Here is a 12,234-nt window from a genome sequence, read left to right on the forward strand (position 1 = left end):
GTAAGAGACTAGGAATGGACACTGGACCAGGATCTAGCATTTCTGTCAGATGTGGTTGTAAAAAGTCACTGTTCTTTCTCTAGTCAAGTTCTCTTGTGTTGTTAGGTTCTGAGTAATCTGACATATATAATTTAGCAGACAATTATACAAGTCTATAGACAAATACAATTTTGCTGTATTTAATACATATTTAGATAAACTATAAGAAATTGTCCTTCAAATATTTTCAGATATGTATAGATATAGATAGGATAGACAGACAGATAGGCAGATAAGACAGATACAAATGGCAGCAACACAGATAAGCAATTATCTGTGCTTGACTGGAGGAGGCAATGGTGCCCCACTCCAGTACTGCTGCCCGGAAAATCCCATGGATGGAGGAGCCTGGTGGGCTGCACTCCATTGGGTCCCTAAGAGTCAGACACGACTGAGCAACTTCACTTTCACTTTCCACTTTCACGCATTGGAGAAGGAAATGGCAGCCCACTCCAGTGTTCTTGCCTGGAGAATCCCATGGACGGAGGAGCCTGGTGGGCTGCAGTCCATGGGGTCGTACAGAGTTGGACACGACTGAAGCGACTTAGCAGCAGCAGCAGTGCTTGACTGAAGATTCAGTAGAAACTAACATCCTTGACAGAGAAAAGCAGCAGACGCGTGTCTGGTATCTCTCCCCTTCTTATCTACTTGTAGCAGTTCTTTATCAACCCTGGACGTGGATGCTTTATTCAGTACCTCATTACCACAGCAAGCATTTGCTGACCTGGCCCTTCTTTGCCTGCTGTACAGCAATACTTGCTTTGACATGAATCAGGGTGATCATAATGTGTGTGTCTACTTTCGGTCTCTTTCCCCTAAAACACTGTTCATCTTTGTGCCAAAACCACACTGTATTTATGAATATAGCTTAATATTAGTCTCAGTATTCAGCAGTATTTATAAGTTCTGGTAGCATAAGGTTGCCATGGTTGCTCTGAGACGTCTGTATTTCCATGTAGATTTTAGAATCAGCTTACCAGTTTCCCTCACTCCCCTACCCCTACCACCCCCCCCACCCCGCCACCAGCAAAAAGCACTAATGTTTTGAGTTTTAGGGTTGTGTTGATTCTATAGATTAATCTGGGGAGAACTGACATTTTTACGGGTTTTCCCGATAGCTTAGCTGGTAAAGAACCCACCTACAATGCAGGAGACACAGGTGAGACAGATTCAACCCCTGAGTCGGGAAGTTCCCCTGCGGGAGGAAATGGCAACCCACTCCAGTATTCTTGCCTGGGAAATCCCATGGACAGAGGACCCTGGTGGGCTACTGTCTGGGTGGCCAAGAATCGGACAGAGACTGAGCAACGAAGCATGCACACACAGTGTGGTATTAGAAGGGGCTAAACGAAGGCAGAATCAACAGGAATGGAGTAAAGAACACGGAAACATATTTTAGGACATCTTTATAACACTGAATCTTCAAATCCATACACAAGATTCATTGCCCAATTCGTCCAGGTCTTCCTTGGTAGTAAGTAAAGTTTCACTTACTACTCTATTAAGCATTTAAGGATGAGAGTTAAGGTTTCTTTTAATTATTTGTTTGATTTCTTTAATTTTGTTCTTCAAAACCAAACATTTATCCATAGGCTTTGGATGTTGACATTTGGAATTGATTAACACAATAAACTCTGTTAGAATACTTAAATATGCTTCGAGAAGTTTACCTCTGATACCTCATCTCATTTGAAGACAAAATTTTTCAAATGCTGAAAGCAGAGACAGATTTGCCCATTATCATCAAAAAGTGAGAAAAAAATGCTTCTGTTTGTACTGGATATTCTATTACCTTCAAGCTGGTCTAAAAAGACCTTATTTAATTACATGAGCCAGCATGGCCCTTAAAGGACAAGAGAGTGGATGGTCTGTATGTTGAGTCTTGTCTCTCTCAGTCTGTTTTGTTATCCATCTACATTTATAAAAGCACAGATATATTCAGATAACATTCCTCCTTCCTTGTAACTTGAGAGTTTTTTCATGAAGTCAACAGCAACTATAAGACGATGCTGCTGCTGCTAAGTTGCTTCAGTCGTGTCTGACTCTGTGCGACCCCAGAGATGGCAGCCCACCAGGCTCCCCCGTCCCTGAGATTCTCCAGGCAAGAACACTGGAGTGGGTTGCCATTGCCTTCTCCAATGCGTGAAAGTGAAGTCACTCAGTCGTGTCCGACTCCTAGCTACCTCATGGACTGTAGCCCACCAGGCTCCTCCATCCATGGGATTTTCCAGGCAAGAGTACTGGAGTGGGTTGCCATTACCTTCTCCGATAAGAAGGCTTCCCTGGTGGCTCAGAGGGAAAAGCGTCTGCCTGCAGTGCAGGAGACCTGGGTTCGATCCCTGGGTCAGGAAGATCCCCTGGAGAAGGAAATGGCAACCCAGTCCAGTACTCTTGCCTAGAAAATCCCATGGACAGAGAAGCCTGGTAGACTACAGTCCATGGGATCGCAAAGAGTCAGACACGACTGAACGACTTCACTTTCACTTTCTCCCATGAGATGATGAATTAAACTCAAAATCTTTTAGACTGTAAGAAGCTGCTAATCAGTTTCAAATGTACCAGCACCCAGAAGCAACCTCACTAGTCAAAGGCAGGGTTTCCAAATTGGGTTTTCACAGCAAACCGTGGGCTTTCCAAGTATAAAGCTAATACCTTGTAGCTGATGGCTACAAAGATAAAGGAACAGAATTTAAAGCCAGATATTTAGCAGCAGCAGCCACTTAATGAGAATACATTTTCAAGAGGAGCAAAATTAACTAGAAAAGTCAAGCGGTTGAGTGGAAGCCCCAGGAGGAAGTGGTGAGCTGACATTCATTCAGTCGGTTTACAAGATGAAAAAGTTTCACCTTAGAATTGCTGCCAATACTTCAAAAGACATAGCTGTCTTTTTCAGTCATTTATTTGTTTCACAGAGAATAGGTAAATACAGAACCCTATTTCTTTAAAAAATACAATTATATACACATATACAGGAATAATTCTAACAGTAATACATTTTCACAATTAAAATATGTATATTTTCCACAACTAATTGCTGACAGCTAACATATATAATGGATTTCACCACTGGAGTAAGAATTGGGTTATTTAAGCAGTCTTAAATGAGATAAAAAGTTCTTCAAAGTGAAAGAAACAGTGTGAAGCAACTTTTTAAAAAAGTTAAAGTCTGTTCCATTTTCTCTCAGGGGCCTCGTTTTTCAAACAGCAATTCGCTTTCAAAAACAAACTCAGAGCTTGTTTAATTCAAATTCCCGTTGTCTTCTATGTGCAGCGGTTTCCAAGTGGAAAAAGATGCCCTGAGCTCTCCTGGCTTTTACACAAAAGACTTCAGTGAGAAAAGAGCAGTTCAAAAACAACAGCAGAAAAGGAAAGTGCAGGCTGCGGAAATGTCCAGAAGCAGTGTGGCTTCTCCTCATAAGGAGCCTGCTGACTGGCTTTCCGTGAGCGCTCGAGCTGCGTCCACACTTTGACCACTGACAGTCTGAGGTGGAGGGGTCCGATTTGCCGTGTTTTGACATATACACTGTATTTACTGCCTGTTAAAATCTGCCACGTGAGAACTGTCCCATCTGCCAGTGAGCCTGGCTATAAGGGTTCCTTTGTACGTGGGGCTGCTCCGTGTTGTTCCACTCACACCGAAGGTGCTTCCGTGTTTGAGAAGCTCGGCTGCACTTGGCAAGACCACCTGCCACTGAAACCACGCAGAACTTTCTTCCAGCAGAAAACAAACAGAGCATCGCCTCCCATCAGCCGCTCTCACTGTCACGTTTTACTGAGTCTGAATCCAGAACCACTGGACACATTGGTGAGGACCGCGGGCAAAGACAGGACACGGGTGAGGGAGTGTGGGGGGAAGTGGACCCCAGCCGCATGCACCACAGAGGACCCTCCGTCAGATCGGGTAACCAGTCGGCAGAGATGCAATATCTGCAAGGTAGGAACATGCGAACTCTGGAGGTCCAGCAATGGGAGAGGCAAACAGAGGGACAGAGAACTGGCGAAGGAAGAGAGAAGATAGAAGATGGCGCTGGTGCAGGGCACAGCGGTGGGGCGTGAAGGTGGACGGACTGCGCGGCGGTTTCCGCATCCACTGCACAGACGCCCTCTCTCAGCCCCGGCTGGTCTTGTTCTACTGCAGTATCACTTGCTGGCTGGGCAGGGTTCGTCGTCGTCGTCGTCTTTTTTTAATTTCCTTCTAGTTGTTTGTTTGCTCCAGTTAACTTGGAAACAGTAACTAGGGGGTTAGCATCTGGATCTTCAAGATGGTTTGATTTTAAAGGGGCCAGTTTTTGCAGAGAAAAGAGGAAGATGGATTTCTAATTTAATGGTTCCTGAGATCACATTCTCTCCAAGTCTTTTTTTTTTTTTTTTTTTTAACATTCTCTCTGACTTTTTTTGACATCAGTTCAGTTCAGTTGGTCAGTTGTGTCTGACTCTTTGCGACCCCCATGGACTGCAGCACACCAGGCTTCCCTGTCCATCGCCAACTCCTGGAACTTACTCAAGCTCATGTCCATTGAGTCAGTGATGCCATCCAGCCATCTCATCCTCTGTCGTCCCCTTCTCCTCCTGCCCTCAATCCTTCCCAGCATCAGGGTCTTTTCCAATGAGTCACTTCTTTGCATCAGGTGGCCAAAGTACTGGGAGTTTCAGCTTCAGCATCAGTCCCTCCAATTAATATTCAGGACTGGTTTCCTTTAGGATTGACTGCTTGGCTCTCCTTGCAGTCCAAGGCACTCTCAAGAGTCTTCTCCAACACCACAGTTCAAAAGCATCAATTCTTCGGTGCTCAGCTTTCTTTATAGTCCAACTATATATATATTTTTGACATATAGTTTCTAGTTTTTTTACCCTTGATAAATAACATCACAATAAACAACCCTGAACACACATCATGCACACCTTGGAGTCTTGAAAAATAGAATCCTAGAGGTAGGACGGGAAAATGGTTCTTCCCATCCACACTGCTTGATCCTACTACTGCCTGAACCACAGTGTTTGTTAGAGTCTTCTTGCCTGGAGAACCCCACGGACACAGGAGCCTGGCTGCCTACAGTTCGCTGGGTTGCAAGAGTCAAACACAACTGAGTACACAGCACCAGGGAAGCCATCTGGTCCTGGGCTTTTCCTTGCAAAAGGATTTTTAATTGCTAATTAAATATCCTTATCTATCATAGGACAATTTGGACTTTCTATCTCTTCTGTAGACAGTTTCAGTAATTTGCATCTTCCTAGGAATTTGTCCACCTCACCTAAGTTTTTGTTGTTTCTTGGCACCAAGTTTTTAAAGTACCACCTTATAATTATTTCATTTTCTGTAAGATCGGTAGCGGCGTCCTTTCCTTCTGCGTCCCTATAAGATCAGTAGCGGCGTCCTTGCCTTCTGCGTCCCTATAAGATCAGTAGCGGCATCCCTTCCTTCTGCGTCCCTAGCTGCGGTCATTTGTTTCTCCTCGCTTTTTGTATTTTACCCTCAGCAGTCAAGCTAAATTTGTCAATTCTGTTCGATCTTTTCAAAGAACCAACTTTTGGCTTCATTGACTTTCTCTATTTTAATGTTTTCTACTTCTTTGCTTTCCATAAATAAATATATATACTGCATACATATGTAAATATCTGTGATTTCCTTTATTCTGCTTCCCTGAGCAGAAGCCTGCTTTCCCTGGTCTGGTTTCTTAAGACGAAAACTAGGTTACTGATTTGAGAATGTTCCTCTTGGAGATAGATGTTACAAGCTTTTCTCTGAGTACTCTGTTAGCTGCATTCTGTAAATTTTGATATGCCGTATTTTCGTTTTAATTCAGTTCAAAATAATTTCTAATTTTAAGTAATATCTCCTTTACTCCATGAGTTACTCATAAGTGTCTTATTTAATTTCCAAACATACGGTATTCTCCCAGATTTATTATTATTGTTTGTTTCTAATTTATTATCGGGGTCAAGGAACAAATTTTGTATGATTTTAAGATCTGAGTCCTTTTAAGATTTATTGAGAACTGTTTCATGCCAAGCATATGGTGTACCCCAGAGAACGTTCCGTGAGTGCCTGTAGTTACTGGGTGGAGGGCTTTAAATCACCACCAAGTCTGGATACGCTCCTGAGAGGCCCAGCACAGCAAAGGATGGAGACTTGACTGGAACGGGAACCCACCCACAGAAGAAGAGACTTCTGCTCTGGAACAAATCAGGTTGGTACTCTGCCGAAACAAACAAGCTGACGTCATCTGGGGCATCCTAACATCGAAGAGGCACGCAGCACACAGCAGGGGCCCTTGTTTGCAGCTTCTTCCCTCCAGCGGGACTTCTGAGATGTGTCGTCTGTTGCAGGTATCAGCAGCTCATTCCTTTTTATCCCCAAGTCATATTCCATTGTATACACTGCATCTTGACTGTCTTTTCAACTTCTGAGGAATATTCGGGTTGTTCAAGTTTTGGGCTTTTGTGAATAAAGTTGCTGACAACTTTTGTGTACAAGTCTTTGTCTGGATACGACTTCTGTTCTCCTGGTTACACACACAGGACGGGAACGGCTGACAGACGGCTGTGCACGTGGAGCGTTTTTGCACCCGCAGTGTGAAAGCGCCACGTCTGCCCACACCTTTACCTTCACCGGTGTTTGGCAGCCTCAGCGAGTCTTTACAATTCTAACCTTTTCCAAGAGCACGCAGTGGCATCTTCCTGGTTTTAGTTTGCACTTCCTTGACGAATGATAACACTGAACATCTCTTTATGTGCTTATTAGTCTTCTCTGAGGTGTCCACATATTCTGTTTATTTTTAACTGGGTTGTTTGTCTTCTTCTTATTGTGTTGTAACATTTCTTTTATATTTTAGATATGAGTTCTTGGAAATATTTGTGAATCCTTTATTTTCCCATTCTCTGGTTTGCCTTAACTTCCTCTTTTTTTTTCAATGGTGTTTTTCAAAAAACAAAAGTTTTTGGTGAATGCAGCAATTTTGATTGAAATTTAATTTCTGGTTTTACTAATAAGCATTGTGGTAAAAATATGTCCTGCTGAGTTTCAGAAATTTATTGGTTTACTGAGTTCTGTAACTGCTCCATTGGAGTAAGAATTTAATATGTCGTATTTAAAGAGTGGGAAGTAGAAATATGGCAGTTTTATAAACTGCTATTGAGATCTCCTATTTGTTTACGTTTTGCCCCCCTGAGCAGTCAAGAATGGAGAAAAATTTATTAAAGCACCCCATGACTATGTCAATTTTTTCCTGTATTCCTTATACCTTTTCATAAGGACTCTTGTCTTTCTCAAGCAAAAATATATTCCTTTGTCCAGTTTATTGACTTGTGTTGATGTTAATTTATATGACAGTATTACATTTTCTTTTATTCTGAATACAAGTGATAAAATATATTTTCTATATATAACTTTTGTGTAACTTTTAGTTGTTTCTTTTATAAATAGCATATACTCATTTAAGTCAGCTAATCAATACCTTTCTTATTAAAGAAATTTAACCTATCACTGTTTATTCCTACAGTTACATACTCTGTCTTATTTTGGACATTTTGTTCTGTTTCTACCTATATTCCTTTGGCAATATCTCAAGTTTTGCTTTTATCTTCTCTAGATTTTTATAAGGATGTAGCATCTTGTTTGGAGAAGGCAATGGCACCCCACTCCAGTACTCTTGCCTGGAAAATCCCATGGACGGAGGAGCCTGGTGGGCTGCAGTCCATGGGCTCGCTAGGAGTCGGACACGACTGAGCGACTTCACTTTCACGTTTCACTTTCATGCATTGGAAAAGGCAATGGCAACCCACTCCAGTGTTCTTGCCTGGAGAATCCCAGGGACGGGGGAGCCTGGTGGGCTTCCGTCTATGGGGTCGCACAGAGTTGGACACGACTGAAGTGACTTAGCGTAGCGTAGCATAGCACAGCATGTTGTTAACTTTGTTAATGCCTGTTTACCGCATCTAAAGAGCGTTTCAGCCTACAGCCCTCACCTCGCGATGAACCTCTGAGTCTCATCTTCTAGGGCAGAGTGCTGGCCCCTGGGCTCCCCGCAACCCGATCCAGGCTTCGTGAACTTTACTAATGCGACCTGAGGATTCAGATTATCTGTTGTTATTGAATTTGCATTTTCTATTCTAGACACCTTCTGCAGCGAGATCAGCATTCTATCTCACGACTACAGGTGTGACGATCAGTTGATTTTGCTTTTATTTTGTTGGATTGCACTGTTCTCGGCTCAGCCTTTACTATGATGGTTTCCCTGCATGCTGGGTGTCTTCTGCTGCATCTCTGAATTGATATAATTTTTTTCCAGAAAAGAAACAATCAGTATACATTATGTGAACTCTTACTAATAAAATGTTTTTCTGTTGATTTTGGAAGTGAGAAGCTCCTTGGTTATGTATAAAATCGGGTCACAGCCTTTCTCCTTCAAAACTCCATTATTTCTCCGATTTCTTTTCCAGTTTCATTCTGCCTAGAAACTTATTGGATTTCCATTTTATTCTTGACGTTCAGTACTTTTGCAAACGGTATGTAGCTTTAATTGCATTAACTGTACTTGATGTACGTGCCTCTTTCATACAGGTCATGTGTTCTCATTAAAGGCACTACTACTCTGAGGTTGTCTCTCCCCCCCCGAATTCTACAGTAGACTGTTTTCAAAAGTGTGCTTTTATTCTGTGACTGCTGGATACAAACGCCTTTTTTTTGTTCTGTAAAATGTTTCCACCAGTCCCATATTGTTTGCTGTTTTTCTCCTGACCCATTATTGGGCAGTTTGTTAATATTGCATCACCAACCCCCAAAAGTGTATTTATTGAGCCAAAGGTGCCTGCCGTAGTTTCAGCTTTTATGGGAAAGTTGTACTGTCAGCCTTGGCACTTTCAAAAGCCCCTTTTTTAGCCTTCTTCAGGGCATACTCAAAACTTCTTGCCAGGGGCCCCCTCCTTCAATATTGTCTGTATTCCTTTAAACGTTAAGCTGATCAAAGAGTTCCCTGTGAGCTCCACTGCACATCTGAGCAGATATGCCTCCTCCAGGCCTGGCCTCTGATCACAGCAGGGAGCTGGGAAGAGACGCACATCCAGGAGTGGGCACCGAACGGCCCTCCTTCCAGCTGCAAACTCTACCAGGAGTCTGGCTTTCACCCAAGGCAGTGAGTGCGGGTCTCAAACCTTGCTCTCAGGACCCAGGTCCACACAATCCAAATCAAGGAAATAATAAGGAAGCACAGTTCCAGTTTTGTAAACCCCACAGGCTCTGCCCATGACCTTCCACAGGGAAGTTTCTACCACCTGTGAGTGCTCGGGCCTCCTGAGGAAGAAAACTGCAGCTGAAAATGAAATCACAAACAAGTATTGTAACACTCTTAATAATTAAGAAAGCCTGGAAATCAACTAAATGCTCTTGAATAGTGGAGCTGATAAATAAAATATGGTATATTCATATGATAAAACACATACGATGTTAAAAGCATTGCACTAAATCAACAGGCCACAGCTATACAAAATTCAGTGTAAAAGTGCAAACAAGACTGAGACATAAAATCTGTAGTCTTTAACTTTTCAAAAATGGAGGCACAGAAATTACACATATATGTATACATGTACACGCATGTGACACTTACAGACACTACGCGTGCATGTGAAAGTACAAACACACTGAAATGATACACACCGCACTAATTATAGTGTGAGCGCTCCTGAAAAGACCAGGAGAGAGACGGGAGAATAACGTGATTAGACTGGAAATGCAAAGCAAAACGAAACTACACCTGTAACATTTTATTTAAGTAACTGGCGTGGACAATTGTTGATTCTTCATGATGCGTATCTAGGCATCTCTTTCCTTTATTCTTCTATAAATTTTTAAATTTTTTCTCAGAACTATAAAACATACCACTTACATAAGAATCGGGGATAGCCTCTGTCCTCCTGAAATGCCACTTAAAAATAATTTGCCATAACTGACCAATGCAACACCACCTATGGCACATGAACAGACACAGAGGAGGGTAACTTGAGGCCTCGCTCTGGAGACAATGGCCGGTCATGGGTTTCATCTGTACGCTGCCCCGTGTCCCAAAGCCTGGCACAGTCTGGCCACAGCTGCGTCCACGGACAGGACTTTGAATGGTTTCTGGCACTGCTTTCCAGAGGAATCGGGGCACTGAGGGGGAGGAGGGCCCTCAGCCCCTCTCACCAGGCTCTGCCCACTCCCCACCACCAGGAGCAGCTGAGCAGAGTCCCTCCTACGGCCCAGGAAGGCCACCCCGTGGGGAGGGCAGCCGGCTGGGCCCTCCTCCAGGGCTCTTGTCTTGGCCAAGAGGAGCTGCCCGTCCTTCCGGGGCTCTGCAGGTGGGGGGTGTCCACCCCGGCCCTCACCTGAAGCCCCGACCCCGACATGGTGGCCTAACCCTGGCAGAGCCTTCTGAGCTGGTAAACATGCTGCTTCCCACAGGAGACCTGCACGTCTCCGCCCCAGAGGCAGCCTCTCACCTGCTCCTTCATCTCCGCGTAGACCTTCTCCGAGTTCAGCTCCACCTGCCGCTTGAACTCCTCCAGTGCGGCGTCCGCCTGCTGCGCCTGCAGCCTCTGCCCCTCGCTCACCCGGGTCAGCTGCTCCTCCTTCTCCCTGGGAAGGCCACACGGGCCACAGAGTTAACGCACAACCAAAGAACCAGGTTTGATCAAAGAACAAGCTTTCATCCTCTCTCAAGTACAGACCAGACTTCTATCTGAAGTATCCAAATGCTATAAAACCTCTCTTCAAAAGACGACAGTAACACGACTTGTCTCAGGAAAGAAGGATATAAGCACATAATGTGTGTTCTGATAAGGACACACCGGCTTCCAACAACTTCCCTAGAACAAGACTGTTATCACCAGGGCCCTCCATCACCTGACGGACGGAGCAGTGAGGTGCGGTCCAGCCACACAGTGGGCCAGCACTCAGCCTCAGAAAGGCATGCAGCGTGGACGCCCCTGCACACGGACAAAGCTCGAAAACACTGCCGCGTTACAGGAGCCAGACTCAAGGGCACACACTTACGTAGCACACGATTCTATCTATGAGGAACATCCAAAAAGACAAACCCATAGAGACAGGGAAAGCAGGTCAGTGGTCAGCATGGGCCGGGGGGCGGGGGTGGGCAGTGCTGCTCACGCACGGGCGCTGGGGGTGACGAGCGCACTGGACTTGGAGAGTGGCGATGCCGCGCGTCTTTGTGGATATGCTAGAATCTGCTAAACTGTGCACCTTGAAAGGGTGAGTCTTACAGTATGTGGGTAACGTCTCAACTGAAAAAGCACGAGGTACCACAGGACCGCCTCCAACATGCACACCCGGCAGACGCTGACCTGCAGGGTGATGGGCAGGGGGCGCCATGCCGGCCTGACAACCTCCTGCCCGCAGTGGGCTCGCCTCAGAGAACCGTAACTACGTTTCTTTGTACCTTGAAATAAAATCAAATAGTCAGGAAGGTCCACCAACCGAAGAGGCATCTCTGCATGCTGACAGAAGATAAAGTAAGACTTCAGGGTATAAACGTGTGAGTGTTAACACTGGCCGCTGCTGAGCTCTGACTGGGCGCCAGGCACTGTAAACGATTTGAACGCGTCTTCTCTCCTTTATGTCCAGCTTCTATAAGGCATTTCCATAACCCTGCCTTTGCAGAACCGGAGACCGGGGCTGAGAGGCTGTCCCCGAGGCCCCACGGCACTGGCGGGCCAAGCGGGACTTGTGCCCGGCGCCCCCGTGGAGCCCGTGCGCTGCTGCTCTCTGGGGCTTTCCAGGTGTCCCTGATGCCACCTCCTGTGCTCAGAACGTGTTCCCAGAAGGAGAGAAGTGCCTCATAAAAGGACCCCTACTGGGTCCCATGGCCTGGAAGCAGGTGGCCACTGTGGCGGAGAGCTGTCACGAGTGCTGGATGGACTTTGCTGCGGCTCGTGGGCCCGGCTGACTGGGAGCGGTCACCCAGAGGCTCCATTCAGAGGACTGTGAGGTGGGTGCTGAGGCAGAGGCTGCAGCTGACGACGAGGGTCCCTCGGAGGTCACGAGGTCAGGATGCACAGGAGCTTCTCCTCTGCCATGCCCCCCTGGACTAGTTCATCCCATGCTCTCCACACTTGCGGACCATTCAGCAGACTACAAGTCTTCAAAGGGTCACATCTGCATGCTCAGTGTGTTTCATAATAGAAAGGAAAGTATAGTGGACAATA

At 45.3% G+C, this 12,234-nt stretch overlaps 1 protein-coding gene across 3 annotated transcripts in view; it reads right to left on the reverse strand.

Moving 5' to 3' along the window:
• Positions 1-12,234, reverse strand: part of CEP112 (centrosomal protein 112) — a 322,059-nt gene that overhangs the window by 184,986 nt on the left and 124,839 nt on the right. For all 3 annotated transcript variants that reach the window (XM_070774228.1, XM_070774229.1, XM_070774231.1), the window contains exon 18: positions 10,513-10,648. In XM_070774228.1, coding sequence (XP_070630329.1) covers positions 10,513-10,648 — 136 coding nt within the window. The remainder of the gene's footprint in view (positions 1-10,512; positions 10,649-12,234) is intronic.

This window comes from Bos indicus, chromosome 19 (genome assembly GCF_029378745.1).
Source record: "Bos indicus isolate NIAB-ARS_2022 breed Sahiwal x Tharparkar chromosome 19, NIAB-ARS_B.indTharparkar_mat_pri_1.0, whole genome shotgun sequence".
NCBI classification, from domain to species: domain Eukaryota; kingdom Metazoa; phylum Chordata; class Mammalia; order Artiodactyla; family Bovidae; genus Bos; species Bos indicus.